This window comes from Cyprinodon tularosa, unplaced genomic scaffold (genome assembly GCF_016077235.1).
Source record: "Cyprinodon tularosa strain WSP-4 unplaced genomic scaffold, ASM1607723v1 ctg197, whole genome shotgun sequence".
Taxonomy (NCBI): Eukaryota; Metazoa; Chordata; class Actinopteri; order Cyprinodontiformes; family Cyprinodontidae; genus Cyprinodon; species Cyprinodon tularosa.
The window spans coordinates 1,547,025-1,563,857 of NW_024038720.1; the positions used below are offsets into that span (position 1 = coordinate 1,547,025).

The following is a 16,833-nucleotide window of genomic DNA, read 5'->3' on the forward strand; positions in this document are numbered from 1 at the left end:
CCCAGAGGAATATAAATACATTATTTGGGGAATGTTTCAGACTTCAGGCAGTTCATAAAAAAAGTTTATTTCCTTTATGCATTTTTTTTCAGTTACATTTGAACCCCTGAGAAAGAGGGTACATACATAATTAAAAAGCTTTAACCCTAATTCACTAGTCCAATTTGGATGTCGATGCATTAATGCTGAGAGCTAAGAACTAAAGTCTGACCATTTCTATTATGAAGTACAACTGCAGCTTGAATATATTTTGGTATATTATTAATGTCAAAAACTGCTTCAGTGTGATTTATTTCCAAACCTCTTTCTCGCTCTGTTTTGCCTGGTCTATGGGTAGAGTCACTTATCTTCTACCTTGTTAAGACCCTCGTTTAGGATTTCTGGGGCTACGTTTACTGCTCCTGCGGGATAGGTTGGCTCTCTGTCGACGTTTGGTTTTCCTGTTGTCTCCTCTGGCAACACTTGTAACTATCTGACTTTGAGAGTTCTGCATAGCTTGAAAGACACTCTGGCGTGTCACTTCACGGTCCCCACAAGTAAAAGTTAGCGCCACGCCCTCATTAGTTTTCATGACCCGAGATGTACCATCAGAAGTGCCATCAAAGCAGCGCCCAAGAGCAATCTCTTTCGCTGTACGAGGATCCTGTTCCGTCTCTGTGTAGATTCCGTAGTTGTGGCCCAGAGAGTCTAGAGGTGCCAACATGGTAAACTCATTGGTGTCATTGTTGACTGCTAGAGGTAGGTGGTTCACCAAATAATCCTGAAGCATTGAGTTCACATGGTCCCTCTTACAACTACCTTGAGGGATCACCTTCACCAGAGTACGATCCACACGCTCCTGATCATACAGCATGCCACTGCACTTAAACTCCAGACACACGGTTGAAACATTTGCCTGTTCCATATCACGAATGCTGCGAGTGTCTCTGAGACCGTACAGCTGGCCCACAGTTTTTGGATGAGTGCCACCCATGTTACGAGACCTTACATTGATTTCATGCGGACTGTTTATTTTAACCTTGATGTAACAGGCGCGGTATTCCATGGGCTTGGGCCACCAGCTCAGGTAGTCTTGCGTCCAGCTCATTGGGTCGTCTTCATTAAATGGCACAGTGTTGTAATCATAACGGTCTCCTTCAACTCTTGAAAACCTGAAATGAGCTGCACTGAATGGGGCTTCCTCACATTCTTTTAGTTTTTCAAATGCATACACTGGTCCATTGGATTCCTCGGCAGCATTAGAACTTGGTTTTGCCACGTTGATACTAAATGCTGTCTTCTTTACTCTAGGGTCTTCATGATCAGTCCGCCTGTAGTTGAGTTTTGTCAGGTAAGGCTGTGGTACTCCAATGAGGCCAGGATTAAGTTTAGGAGAAGAGGACCCAGCCTCCAGCTCCTCACCCCCGAGGTTGGCCATTACATATGCAGAATAAGCATCAGGTTTTTGTTTGTCACAAAAGGCTGGAAGACAAGCCCCATTTGGGCCAGTAACAACGCTATCAAAACGGCCCCAGGCACGTGGATTCGAGGAGAAGCCAGCTACTGGTTCCATGTTTATGAGACTCACCACAACTCCTTCTACCTGCTCAGTAGGCATGAAACGCTCACTGCGGAAAGCTCTTACTTTTACATAACACCTGCGGTTTTCAGGAACGTCCAGGTTAAACAGACGCCTTTCTCTGATTTCCATGTTTCCGATCAAAAATGTTCTCTCCTCCCTTTTGCTTCTCTTTTTCTTTTCCAGCTGGAGAATTCCCTCGTCTTCCCACAGGCCAGTTTCAGGATTCAGTGACCACAGCCTCATGTTGCTGAGGTGCTCTGACATCTTTACCTGAGCAGAGTCCAGAAAAACCTTCACTTCACCTGCATTTAGAGGTTCATCATTTTCTTCCCCTCTAAAGTCAACAGAAAACATGCCATAGGTTCTCAGTGGAAGTACATCACCCTCACCTCCTATAAAATTAAGGTCACTTGAAGCAGCAGCAGCAGTAGAGACATCTCTCGGGTCTAAGAATGTAATACTTGCATTGACGTTCCCAGTAAAGACTTCTCCGTTCTGCTTATAGAATGAATTAGGGGGAATCTGGATTTGGACCATTGCCTCTTGGCCATCTACCTCTCCTAGATCAAAAGTATTAGTTTCTGAGGAAATAATGGTCACAGGAGCTTTCTTCCGTAAAAGTTTGATTTCATGGTATACAGCTCCCCCCTTAGTTTTAAATGGGAGCACCTTTGTAGTGTTAACAAATTTCTGCATGTTGTCAACAAACGTCAGAACTAGTCTTTCAGTGTCTGGGGGAACCTGGACAGTAAAGGTGCCTTTGTACCCAGTACGGCCAATCCTGACTCCATTCATATAGATGTGGCCAAATCTCATTGGCTCACCATTGTCTGCTGCAATGGCACGGCCATACACAACAGCCTTGGTGTCCACACATTTCTGACAGCCGCATTCTGTCACCACCATGGTGGGCAGCTGGTAGCCTTGACATGTCAGCTGCCTCTCTTCCATCTTTGCCACACCACAGCAGTACGCTACGTTGTCTTTGCACCTGATGACATTATCCAGCTGTCCAGCACATGTATTTGAGGGGCATTTGCCAACATCGTAGTAGAAGGAGTTTGTGCTGTTTTGGTAGCAGTCATGTGGAAGACGAATGAGATGAGATTCGGGCTTGGGGTTGCATGAATGCTCGTCTCCTCCTGCATTGAAAATGTACAAATAAACATTTCAAATTTACACTTACACTGCTGATGTATGTTCAGTTAATTTGCTAGGAACACACCTATAATTTTTAGAGATGCTGGTTTGGTTTTAACTGCACCAGACGGACCACTTGCCCTGCAGTAGTACTCTCCTGCTTGATCTGGACGTAAATCTTTCAGGACAAGCGTGCTTTCGTATTGCATCTCCATGAGACTGTTGTTATGATACCTGTTGGCTCACACACATAGGAAAATAGCAGAAAATCTTTTTTTAAAGGTTTAACTTTAGTGTATTAAAGATATTACTATTCAGTTATTGAGGGAGTTTTTTCTTTTAAAAACTTATTTCTTAGAAATAAGCAGTGAGCTTACAGTAGTTAGTATGTAGCCTGAGTTATTGTGTGAACATTAAGTTTCAGATGGGTTGTTGTTTCACATATAATCCCTTTACTTATAGCTATAATCTTTTTTGTAAGTGCTACACCTATTAAAATGTTTACTTAGCTGCATTTACATAAAAGTAGGGGAACCTGGGGGCAGATGCAACTTTTTTTCTTAAAGGAATAGTACACCCAAAACATGATTAGCCTTCATTTTCTATTCACCCCCATGCTGAACAACACTCTGGAGTACTTTTTTGATATCTCAAATGCATCTGGAGATCTGGGAGGCTTCTTGTTGTCTGCTGACATTCAAATAATGGAGGTGCCCAGCGCCCGAGACAGAAAGGTCCATAAAAGTCCACAAAAAACGTGTCAATATTCCTCCATACTGCTCGTCCAATGTATTCCAAGTGTCCTGAGTGGGTAGCATCCAGAATTTACTCGAAACGAAGTCATTTCGAATGTTTTTAGAGCATAAACAGTAGTGTATAGGATTTCCTGAAAGCGCGCACATGCGCGTTCACGACGCTACGGAAGCCGGCAGACCAAACCAGATGAAAGTGCGCATTCAGCGTCTGCTCTGCCAATAATGCAAGCGTAGAAGAAGAAATGTGCTGTTTACCTGTGCAAAGAAAGAAACAACGAAAGAAAAATGTCTTAGGACTTCAGTGTTGAGGAAGAGCATGAGTTCTTTGCCGAGCTGAATGCGCTGGTTTGGTCTGCCGGCTTCCGTAGCGTCGTGAACGCGCATGTGCGCGCTTTCAGGAAATCCTATACACTACTGTTTATGCTCTAAAAACATTCTAAATGAGTAAATTCTGGATGCTACCCACTCAGGATACTTGGAATACATTGGACGAGCAGTATGGAGGAATATTGACACGTTTTTTGTGGACTTTTATGGACCTTTCTGTCTCGGGCACCATAGACCTCCATTATTTGAATGTCAGCAGACAGCAAGAAGCCTCTCAGATCTCCAGATGCATTTGAGATATCAAAAAAGTACTCCAGAGTGTTGTTCAGCATGGGGGTGAGTAGAAAATGAAGGCTAATTATGTTTTGGGTGTACTATTCCTTTAAGAAGGTATTAAGGGCTGCACATACCATTTATGGTTACATAAAACTTTCATCTGATTGCTAGTTGCTCTTACAATTTAAATTATTTAATTTGACATACTTTTTTCACCATATTCATTAAAAAAAGTCAGTTGTTGCAATGTTTCCCATTCCTGGGACTTTTGCAACACCCCTTTAAGACATTTGCAATTGGTCACGAATCCATTGATTTTCCAAATCAACTTTTTTTTGTCTCAATAAGTATTATTCTGAGAATTTTTTATGGTTTGTAAACCTTGTCTGTAACTTTGGAATCTCTACATACATATAAACAGAATACATTTTCTTTTCCAATTAAATGAAATTCGATTTGTCTTCTGACCTACTGGTTAGGGGATTGGTCCATCTAAACACATGCAGTATTACTATCATCAAAATAGCATGCTTCTGATTAGAGAAAAAAGACTTGTTGCAGTTGTCTCTTGTTGCATCTATCTCTCGAGTCTCCCCAGTCTCCACTACTACTCCAAAAGTTAAAATGTCTGTCATTAACTCAAAGAAGGAACTTAAAAATTGACATTATGTGTGTGAGTTGAGATCTCACCATTGGTATTTGTCTGGTGGCGGCGTTCCAGTTACTTTGCAGCAGAAGGCAACACTTTGTCCCTCTCTTCTGGCTTTACTCTCAGGGTTGCTCACAACATGAAGCTTATCTATCAAAACAGTCAAATAGAGTTAGTTTATTATTTATAATTTTTTTTGCAACCTTTCTTGTGTGCTTTTACAGTTCTATCTTGTTAAATTATTTTTTATGGGCATTAAAACTCTTGATAGCCTTCACAACGCCCTTGCCTTGGCCTTTCATTCGCATTATTACTTATTAATCTATGGCTTTCTGAGTGTCAAGATAGTTTTATTTATTATACATCTACATTATACATTCCTATCCTATTTTCAAAAGATGGATATGACAAATTTAGGCCTAAAAATTATTCTGAAGGATGAACCATACTTGTGATGATCCACAATTTTGTTTCCAGTATCTTTGCCGATATTGTAAGATTTTTTCCCCACATGACAAAAAGGACACATTAGGTTTGAGGTGTTATATTAAAATACATCGACAGGTGAGCCTCATTCTTTTTTTTATATTCTGTGATCTAGCAACAAGGAATAATGTAGGTAATCATAAGTAAAAATTCTGTACTGTAATGCAGTTTAGGATGTGTTTTAATCTGGGTTTAGACACAATTCATACCTTCTCTTTTAAGCTGCACACTTAGAACCGAGGTCCGCTCACTGGTGATGGGCACAACAACATCAAGAGTTGCATGCCCCAGCAGTCTGATTGTCAAGGTTGTGTTACCATCGGGGCAGATTCCAGGGATTCGGAAATGTCCGTTGTGGTCTGTGAGGGTAAGGAGTTTGCCTGAGCGAAGAATGGCTGCCCCCTCAGCAATCAGACCACCTGCACCTCGCACAGAACCCAAAAGGGTGTGCTCTTCACACATGCAAGCGTCACAGTCAGCATTTACTCTCCCCATCACACACTGCAGATAACAATCTAGAAAACAGAAAACTCTCATTAGGGAACTTTTGCCTTAGTTTGTGTCCAACTGTAAAGTTCATTTAAACTTCACCCACCTGTCTTCATGCACTCAGGCCCATTGCATGGTTTCCCTTCTATTTTAGGCCCATTGCAAGGAACTGAATGAGACTGGCAGCTTCGATAGCGAAGTTGCACACCAACTTGACCACAGAGAGCAGGACATGGGCTCCAGTTTGACCACAGACCCCAGGTTCCCTGAATGTTCACACTTCTTTCTGGTAAAATAAAATCACATGGTTATTGTGACAGATCTTCTAAAGCGACAAGATATTATTTTAAAGTGCATTAAAGGTAAATAAAAACACAGCAAAAAAACCCCACAAAACAATAAACTATTATTATAGAAAATCTTTAATTTCAAGGGTCCAAACCTTTTGGACATAGAAAACGAACTGCATAGTTAGAGCAGTTGCGTCCAGGACTTTGCTCTTCATTGAGACACCAGAATCCTATTGTTGGGTCGGCATGTATCTTCTCCCCGGTTTCACGGGCTGGGACCCATTCCGTGGTTCTAGCTTCAATTGCTCGTGGAGTCTCACATACTCTGGTGCGATAGTAGAAGCGAATGGCATCCAGCTGCTCGTAGTCTCCTCGACCTCCTGGGTGGTCAACATTGAACCATGTGGTCCACTCATAGTTGTCTGGACATGTGGAATAAACAGAAAAAAGATAGGCATTTATCTTCACAGACTATACCACATAAAAGGATATAGGCTAAAACTTCAGCCTTAGTTTTATTTGTATTACTTACCATCAGAGTGATGGAGAGACTCTCCTCTCCATGATCCTGTAATTTATAAAAAATGCTTTTGAGTTTGAGTGATTAATGCCTTTCTGTAATGGAGGTATAGCAAACATGCGTAAACTGTTTCAAAAAGCAACATATTATTGCAGATAATTGCATAAAAATAAAGGTAAGCTGATCAATTGTTTATATTAGACATGTCTTAAGGCATGAGACAAAAGAACATGGCTCAAAAATTGTCATGATTTTGGCGCTGATGACTGGCTTAATTGTTTATTTCATTCACATGTTTAACTCTGTCTGATTTCTCATTAGTGCTAATCTGATCCACCTGCTCCTGCCTCTATTTAAGCTGCTTGTTCCCAGCCATCAGTAACAGATTATTCTTGAGCCTTTGGTGTGAGAGTTTTTGAGCGTAACTGTTTTTGTTCTGATTGTCTGATCCTGACCCGTTTTGCTATTGGACCTCTGAGCCAGCCTGTCCCTGTTGTGATCTGTTTTCCTGACCTGTCTTCGGACACCTGCTGGACTCTTCTTGTAGACAGAAGCTGAATCTGCCTCCTGACCTGGACCTGGATTATCCTTCCTTTGTCTGCTTGGGTCTGACCTCCTGCCAGTTTAAGACTTCAGTGTCTGGAACTTTCTGTCAGCCGATCGGCTGGAATCAACCTTGTTCAATGGCACAAACTGAACTATAAAACTAGGTTAGTGACTCACATGTTCATAATCATCCTCCGTCAGATTATTGTGTACACTAACCAGTGTTTCTCTCCTGTAGAGGTTCCTGTCTTAGACATCCTAGCTGCTTCTACTGCAGATCCTCTCTAAATAAAATGATTTTTAAGTTATTTCACTGTTTGTCTTACCTAAATACTGGGGCCCTCTGTTCTGAGTCGTGACAGAAAATACTATCAGCCACTTCCAACATACCTTCTTATCAGTTTGATCACTGGTGATTTGGATGGTTAAAAATTATGGATCAAAAGAAACTCAACTAGAAATAATTCCAAAGGAAAACAAGTAATTAACAATAAAGTTAGATATTTTTCATCAGTTAACTCCAGTCTTAACGTCAATTCTCAGTTGCTTTGAAGACTTTATTTAGAATGAGATCTGCAATGCAGGCTTTTAATCTTAACTGAATTGACATTATTGTTAAAGAAATACACACACACACACACACATATATATATATATATATATATATATATATATATATATATATATATATATATATATATATATATATATATATATATATATATATATATATATGAAATGAGAGATCTTCCAAGGGGTAGGGATTTTACCCTTCTGAATATGTACTGATAAACAGGTTATGGGTCAGTTTTGTTTAAAGACACTACAAATACTTTATAATATTCAAATAAGTGTTCTTAACCTTACATTGCTCTGCAAAATCTGTTCATACCTAATCTTTTTACATTTCACCCTTTAGCTGGATTAAATGAATGAAGTTTATTTTTGTTTATTTTGGGAGGAGACATCAGATTTCCACTTTACTCTCAGCTAAGAATTGATTTAGGATGAACGCATGAGAAATGACCACGACAGAAACCATTTTGTATAGGATTACTGAACTCCTGCTGTAGGGCACTCTGTCTATTAAGCATGTTTGTGTCTGTAAAATCCCTTAGTATTTGATATTCCATATCGGCTATAAATTCAGTTCTTTGGACCTCATGCTTCCTTTTTGTTATTCTGATGCTTCCACCATATCACATTCACATTCCAAGGCTAGACAGAAAATGACTGCCAAAGCAACCAAAGTCTAAAGTAAAAAAAAATCAGAAAGACTGATGATTCAATAATGCAAACAAAATGAAAAATCCTTCTACATGCTTTCAAATATAAAAGGTCACTTCATAACAATTGCATAGTACTGTATATGTAATTAAAATGCATGAATAGAAAACATGAAATAACATGAATTTTTACAAGTCCCACCTTGAACTGTTAGAAGACTGGCTGCGGTGATTCCCAGGAAGATGAGAAGAGGCCTCTGTGACATTTTCACACTCTGCCTCCACACTGGACCTTTCTCTTGTATGTGTTTCTCTACAGCAAGTCCAAGAGAAAAGCAGCAAAGGCACCTGGTGAAATGATTAAGTTAAAATATGTTCCATGCCATGAATGTTTTGCACATACTGTACATCCCAATAAAACTGTGGAACAGCTCATAAAGGGCATGGAAACCTGGGACTGGTGGTTAACTTTCAAATGTGTATAAGAATACTTGATAAGCAACAAAATGTTGCAGTAAGTACATGCTGTAAGTTTCTTTGAGGTTTTAAAAGAACAAAAACCTGGATGGACAGAGCTCTGCTCTCAGATTACACATCTGTGTTCGCCATCAGCATTTGTCAGGGGACCACTCAAACATATCTGATGAAACTCTGGCCTCACAACCAAAACACCCACGCACAAACATAAGGTCCAACTTAAAAACTGAAAAAAAAAAAAAAAGCTGAACATGACCGTGTTCTCGGGTATTTATGCCTAATATTTTACAGTGAATATTTTAAAAAGTGTTAATGTGAAGCAAAAAGGTGAGAATAAAGAAACCGCAACACAAATGTTCTAACAATAGTTGATTAAACTGTACATGGTGCAAATAATAAAAAGGATGGAAGCTGAGCCTGTAAATAGTTCATTTAGATTTAATACAATCTTTCATTTCCAGATCTTGATAATCTAACTTCTCTGCACAGTTTAATCTAAATATCCCATCCATTAATAAAACAAGTAGATTAATTTATTCTTACCTTTTGAAAAATGAACCCTTGGTACAGAGCTTCTGATTTTTTATTTTAAACTTGAAAATCTTCTTTCTCCTTTTGCAGATAGTTCTTTCACATGTCTCTCCTCCTCTTGAGCTTTTTCTTCTACTGAACTGTCCTCCGTCTCTTTTATACCTCTCTGCCTCTGACACCACACCTTCTTCTCTCAGGAACTGGCCACAGGGTTACAACAGTTACACCTTTTGTTTCTTATTTTTTACCTCCTACTGTAGAACTATGACATCAAGCGATTATTAGATGGTCTTTTGTATAAAAGAGAAATTATCAGGTGCTTCACATTGCAAAGGCAAGTGTGTTAATAGATTGACCTATGTGTTAAAAGACTGAAGTGGCGAATGAGCCAGACTGGTGATTCTGATTCTTAATTCTCACAGTTGCGTCACATTGTATGGTTTGAGTAAAATTGGTTTCACACGCATTATTAAATTTGTGCTCCTAAGGATCCTAAGGATAGGACAGCTGTTTCTACAAATATATTGATCATAAGTTTGGTGTGATTTAAAAAAAACCTGAAATTCCACTTTTGTTTAAAAAGATATTTTGTTTAAAAAATAAACAGATGTACAGTGTACTGTGCAACTGCAAACCATTCTAGATATCTTTTAATTTTGAGCCCAATTAGCCAGAGCTTATTGGATCTTGATTGATATTTCCCTAGAACAACCTTTCATTTTTTTTGACTTGGCACTTTTTCAGTTTAGACTTTGCATTTGAAACTGGCATCATTATGTATTCAGTGTTTAATTATCCGGTTACATCCAGAGGTGTCAAGTAACGAAGTACAAATACTTGGTTACTGTACTTAAAGGAATAGTACACCCAAAACATGATTAGCCTTCATTTTCTACTCACCCCCATGCTGAACAACACTCTGGAGTACTTTTTTGATATCTCAAATGCATCTGGAGATCTGGGAGGCTTCTTGCTGTCTGCTGACATTCAAATAATGGAGGTCTATGGTGCCCGAGGCAGAAAGGTCCATAAAAGTCCACAAAAAACGTGTCAATATTCCTCCATACTGCTCGTCCAATGTATTCCAAGTGTCCTGAGTGGGTAGCATCCAGAATGTACTCGAAACAAAGTCATTTAGAATGTTTTTAGAGCATAAACAGTAGTGTATAGGATTTCCTAAAAGCGCGCGCCTGCGAGTTCACGAGCCTACGGAAACCGCGGCAGACCAAACCAGATGAAAGTGCGCATTCAGCGTCTGCTCTTGATAATGCAAGCGTAGAAGAAGAAATTTGCTGTTTACCTGTGCAAAGAAAGAAACACCGAAAGAAAAATGTCTGAGGACTTCAGTGTTGAGGAAGAGTATGAGTTCTTTGCCGAGCTAAATGCGCACTTTCATCTGGTTTGGTCTGCCGCGGTTTCCGTAGGCTCGTGAACTCGCAGGCGCGCGCTTTTAGGAAATCCTATACACTACTGTTTATGCTCTAAAAACATTCTAAATGACTTTGTTTCGAGTACATTCTGGATGCTACCCACTCAGGACACTTGGAATACATTGGACGAGCAGTATGGAGGAATATTGACACGTTTTTTGTGGACTTTTATGGACCTTTCTGCCTCGGGCACCATAGACCTCCATTATTTGAATGTCAGCAGACAGTAAGAAGCCTCCCAGATCTCCAGATGCATTTGAGATATCAAAAAAGTACTCCAGAGTGTTGTTCAGCATGGGGGTGAGTAGAAAATGAAGGCTAATCATATTTTGGGTGTACTATTCCTTTAAGTACACTTTTTAGGTATCTATACTTTACTCCATTACTTGTTTTTCCTCCTACTTCTGACTTCTACTCATTACATTTTCACACAAGTATCTGTATTTTCTATTCCTTACATTTTTAAAACAAGCTTTACTCGTTACTCTTGGCTTCGGTCTAATGTTTAAATATCTATTTCACGTCATGTGCGCCATCCAATGCAAATCATTGGCTCCATCCACATCTAGTGAAAACTAGTGTGATTGGATGAGTCATATAGCGCAAACCCTCATTGGTTAGCTATTCGTCAAATTTGTGCTGACACCAAAGGAAATCATCAGACGTCATCTGCGCACCTGACTGGAGTTGTAACAGGCAGCCTGGGCCACAGGCGGCTATGCTCTACGCTCCTTTCTATTCATTCAGCTAGCTAATCTGAATCGTTCAATTCCATTTCAAGTGCGAGATCATCTGTGGTAGTAGCACTAGACATCTTCCAGGCATGTGAGTAAAACTAGCAGCAGTTTAGCGGACAGGATGAATGGCGTGGATGACGTCATATACGCGGCGCTTTGCAAAAAAAAAATAGGAAAATTATAAATATAACCTCAGATTTCTGGGGGACAGAGATTATCTGACAGTTATTCGCCTACCTGTTATGAATGCTGGCGTACCATAATGAATAAATTATGAACAGTTTAGTTTGTGCCTTCAACTCGTTGCCCATAGGAAGACGTTACTTGAATATAACCTAACGGAATATCTTCAGAACAGCTCCAAATGACACAAAACTAATATGGGTGAGTAGAACATGATGCAATAACGTAAAATCAAGGGCCCAATGTAAAAAAAAACGGCATTCCCCTTCAAATAATAGCTTTACTGGAATCACCTTGTTCGTGATATGCTGTAATACTTTTTTTTTCTTTGAAACACAATACATTTACAGATATTAGAAAATATAATTGCCAAATTCTACTTAAAAATGTTAACTTTCGAACATATATATATATATATATATATATATAAATATATATATATATATATATATATATATATACATATATATATATATATATATATAATTTTTTTTTTTTCAAAAAGTTTTGTAAAAGTCGTTATGCTCACAGCACACTCACTTCTTCTGAGACGGCGCCTCTACGACCAACAAAATTAAAGACAAAAAAACTAAAACAAAAACTATCTCAAATGTTGCTTTTAACTCTTCTCATCAATAAAAACAGTTTTTGGCCAAAATTGTGGGTGAAAGCTTAAAATGCTAATCAGATAATGGCTACAAATAATGAACTTGTGCTTCTCTACATTTAAGACTTTTTAAAAACTGAAGGAAACCCTGTCGCAAGAGGCAGATGAAATCACTCAGAAATCATGCTGCTGTTAAAAGCTTTGAAACTGACAGAGGAGAGGACCTTAATTAATAATTGAGGATTTCTTTTTTTTTTCTGGTATAAAATCTGTGTAAACTCTCCTGACTCTTTAACTGCTAATTACTCTGTGGTGAGCTTCTGACTTTGGATGGTGTTTTTGCAATAAACAGATGGTCTGCAACTGGTGTTAGAGGGTATTTTTAAAATCTGAAACCTGAAACCAATCTGACAACTGCTTCTGGAATCCATATTATAACATTATAATGGAACAAACATCTAAATGATAACACATTGAAACCCATGAGCAGAGAGGCTCCACTGCAAGGCTGGAGGAGGCTACTAAACTTTTTCTGTTTCAAACTGCAGGTTAAAGACACAGTTGCATTTTTTTGTGTGTCTTTGATATGGACAGGAAAAAGCAAATAAAAACAGAACTTGGCACAGTCTGACTATTTCCTATCATGGATTTGGCTGTGTTTCCACCGTAATGTTTTTCCACCAAACATTCATTAGGTGACATCATTGTATAAATTAGGGGGGGGGGGGACACAGGAAGAAAAATGACCTGTTTTTGCATCTCAACAGTTTTCTGGCTTCCTTTGGTTCTCAGGCGAAGTAAAAAAAAAAAAAACAATTGATAAATACATTATACAGTGAATAATTATGTTTTAAGAACATGCCATCAAATATGAATTTGTTCTGCCAGTTCAGACGCAGCTGAAGCATCATATAATGCTCAGGGGGGGGAATTATCTGCATAATTTTGATAATTCTGTAGTGCAGAGGTAAAAATAAAGAGCTGTAAAAACATTTTGTCTTGATAGTGTGCTTAGTGCATATTTGGAAAGCATGTGAGCTCTCATTCACAGTACATGGGCTCATGAGCATGAAAAACTAATGAACAGGTAATTACTGCGTTATCTCTACAAAAACAGATCAAAAGATAATTATATATTGTATTCTAGCATAATTATCTATTATCCAGTATTATTTATTGTATTATCTAAGATTATTAAACCTTTTTCAAAGCCTGGCCCCTCAAGGTTGTAATATTCTGGTCTACATGTTTTACCCAACATGTTTTACCCAACATAGTTGTCTGATAAGTCAGGATATGTAATGGACATTTTATTGACGACTTCCCTGTAATGTTTGCAGTTTACAGAGAGGAAGGTTAAATTCTGTTGAAAATAAATGCCATATTAAGTAGGAACCTTTTTCGTGACAAATAAGTAGCTTTACAATGACTCCTTACTCCTGTTGAAGGCTAAAACATCTTGGACAATCAAATGGTTTTAAGATCTGGAGACTAAGTTATGCAAATGCTGCCTAACTTCTGTTACGTATATAAACATATATTTTATTGACGGAAAGGAAGTAGACTGGGGTAGATGTGGGACTCAGAGACCCTGATGACAGGAGCAGAGGCATGTCTGCATACTTCCTCTGGTTGAGTCATTAAAATGGACCAACACGGCCACTTATTTTCTTCCCTCTCATCACTGTCCTGTTCCTGGAGTGCAGTTGTACTCTCTGTTACATACATCTTCCACGTTTACCCACTCATCAGAATTCTGTATCAGACTAATACCATCAGTCTGTGGGTCTTTTTCAGCATTTGCAAAAATAATGTTCCTTTTAGCAGATAAAATTAAGGATTTAAGTTGCCTGAGTCAATTAGATGCTTAAGTAATATGAAGGTCTTCATCTATATTTTTTCTATTAAAAAAAACATCAAACACAAGGCCATTAAAGCATCATTTTCATTTTTATCTATCGGTAAAGCATGTTTAAATTAATGCTTTTGTTTCAGGTTATCTCTTTAGAAATATGACAGTTTCTAAATGATTTGTTTCTTGCCACATGCATTTATATATTTCCAAGAGCACACCTGTTCGCTGTTCACATTTTGGTAAGATCACTATTGTTTTACTAAATAGCTGCCAATATTAGTGGGATTCGCTTCTTAACCATCTTAAAGGAGAGGAGAGCAAAACCCAACAAGTTCAGCACTGATTATAGGTTTGTAAATATTGAGTAGTGATAAGATAAAACAAAGGGAAATAATGTCATTACACGAGTCTAAAGCTGCTATAGCATTTTGTGAAGATCATTTTGTGTATATGCTTGGTTCAAACTATAAATACTGTTCAATTGTTTTTATCGCTTTTTGGCATTGTTGTTACCTGGTATTTAGGTAATTTTATATCTAAAACTATTTTTTTTGTGGCTCTAATCCTCAAGAAATTACATAGAAAATTATTTGCTATCTAATATGTGTATCACATCTCATAATAGGCTACTGTTTATTGTTTGCTTTTGATAGAAATGAGCAATCTTTTTATATAATGTGACCAACCTGTTTTCATTTTCTATTCTTAACAATAAGCAGAACCATATTTCAACTTAGAGAGACTCACAGCGAGAAAAGAAGCGATTGGAAAGATTTTATTGACATGAATGAAATAAGTTCTTTGGTGCTCGGACCCCGGCAGCAGACTTGATGACGTAAGCCGACATGAGCTTACGGATTAGGGTAGTCTACCCCTGGGCCCCAGACACTGGTGGTGGAGTAAGCCAGAGGATGAGAGGGTCTAAAAATAGTCTGAGAGTGAGGGAGGAGATGTGGAGGAGGTGGGAAAAAGTTCAACAGATGCACTGAATGGAGAAACTGGGCCTTTGTCTAATTGAAGAAGAAACTATTAGCTTTGAAGGGGGTGGGGTCCGTCGTTGACTGGCTGAAGCTTGAGCAACGAATTTCATCAGGTGTTTCAGGTGAGGCTGATAAAGAGTCTTCCAGACTGAATTTTAACTTAAGCTTAGGCCGAAAGTTCAGCGTTCTATTCACAGTTCATGAGCAGTCCATGGCATCATATCAGGCTAATATGTCACTGATGTGACCTGTGCATTGCAATGTATACCCAGTTTATATGAGGTCTAAGTTGTAATGCTGAGGCCATTGGATATGTTGCAAAGGTTTCTTTTGGGAATTGTGCAGATTCTTTTGGGAATCTGGAGAGAAAATACAAAACTTGTAGCAAAGAAAAGAAAAAGTTAGACTCATGACAAAAAAAGGCAAAACATCAGGTTCAGCATATTGTTTAGATCATTGTACTTGGGTCCCAGAGGTTCTGAGGGCAAGTCCCACACACTCCCACGGACTGCCACTGTGAGCAAGACCCCTAACCTCAGACTTCTCCCTGAGCACCACACAATGGCAGCCCACTGCTCCCCCCATGGGATGGGTTAAATGCAGAGAGTTCATTTCTCCATTGAGGGACAATAAAGGGATTTAAAATAAATTAATCTTGAATATATTTTAGTGTATTTAATAGGGTTTTAGGACACTGAATATTGTAAATGTCTCAAGTAAAAAAGAGTGCGTGGCTGCTGCGCACTTTCACAACAGATAAAAGGTTTGTGGACATTACCACACACTTAACACACATCTTTTTATACATCCTGAGTTTGGTGCGAAACTTTGCGCCACAAGGTTTTATGTTTGTATGCATGATTCATACATGAGTCACTATGAAGTTTATTGGAGCACAATAAACTGGGGATTATGTTGATACTGATGGGAGATAATTTAAGCTTTGTGACATGATTCTTTACACTTCTGAAAGTAGCCATCAGAGGGCTTGGGAACCATCGTCATAAAAGGATGGACTCGCTTAGCAACACTATTCTTCAGACTATGCTCCATTGTCCGTTGGGACTAAGCAGCTCAACAGGCAGAAATAAAATATCCCCTATAATGTTTAATCAACCCCAACATCCTGTCAATTTACAGTCAGGATTGATTTATTTTTAATTCAGAATTTTTGACTTCTGTGATTTGCACAAAGGCTCCTTTTAGGGAGTTTTAAGACATTTTAAGACTGTAGCCACAGTTGTCCGTTCTTATGTGACAGAACTTGTGCTGTTGTCTTTTAATACTGTAACTTAAATGTGTTGTGAAAATGTTTATAATTAGTTGTTACTTAAGCAGATATTGTCATAACTTTTAAAACTAGCTGGCTCATCCTTTTCTGACCGAAAATATCAATATTGGATGTCAGAGAGAAGAAGTTGTTTAGTAAAATAAAAGCTATATACTGTCAGAAAACTGGTGCTTGGTGTATAGTTTTAGTTAGTTTCTGAAATACCGAGACCGTCGGCATCCATGCGAAGTTCAAACTCATTTTAAGTCCTTTTTTACCTCCTTTTTGAGGCTCATTTTGATCTTCTACCAATTATCTTCCTAATGTCTAGATGGCTTAAATCAGCTGAACTATCCAACCAAGGAGGTGCACCTATGCTAGGGAGTTTATAATTTTGATTTAAAGCAGAATGTCTTCATGGAAACAACAGGGAAATGTATGAAGGGGTGTCTTTAGATTCCTTTTTTATTCACAACACCAAAAGGGTTTGGTCATTAT

The 16,833-nt window shown here is 38.6% G+C and overlaps 1 protein-coding gene across 2 annotated transcripts; it reads right to left on the reverse strand.

The window, feature by feature from the left end:
* Positions 1 to 321: 321 nt before the first annotated feature.
* LOC119782725 (cartilage intermediate layer protein, nucleotide pyrophosphohydrolase) lies at positions 322 to 9,440 on the reverse strand. Of its 2 annotated transcripts, none has more exons than XM_038283826.1 (9): positions 9,288 to 9,440; positions 8,468 to 8,582; positions 6,506 to 6,541; positions 6,126 to 6,395; positions 5,790 to 5,969; positions 5,404 to 5,709; positions 4,750 to 4,858; positions 2,787 to 2,935; positions 322 to 2,703 (listed from the first exon to the last, which is right to left on the reverse strand). In XM_038283826.1, the coding sequence occupies exons 2-9, from the start codon at positions 8,529 to 8,531 to the stop codon at positions 359 to 361; spliced, it is 3,459 nt and encodes a 1,152-aa protein (XP_038139754.1). In that variant the 5' UTR covers positions 8,532 to 8,582; positions 9,288 to 9,440; the 3' UTR covers positions 322 to 358. The 2 variants fall into 2 exon arrangements, with proteins under 2 accessions (XP_038139754.1, XP_038139753.1); XM_038283825.1 differs by having other exon boundaries at positions 8,468 to 8,613; positions 9,286 to 9,438.
* Positions 9,441 to 16,833: the final 7,393 nt, after the last annotated feature.

Bases quoted from the DNA above. Each gene is read 5' to 3' on its own strand.
- LOC119782725 (XM_038283826.1), bottom strand. From the start codon at position 8,531: ATGTCACAGAGGCCTCTTCTCATCTTCCTGGGAATCACCGCAGCCAGT. The intron at 2,936-4,749 runs GTGAGATCTCAA...GTGAGCCAACAG, and splicing joins CCACCAGACAAATACCAATG to GTATCATAACAACAGTCTCA. The intron at 2,704-2,786 runs GTGTGTTCCTAG...TTTTCAATGCAG, and splicing joins AGCATCTCTAAAAATTATAG to GAGGAGACGAGCATTCATGC.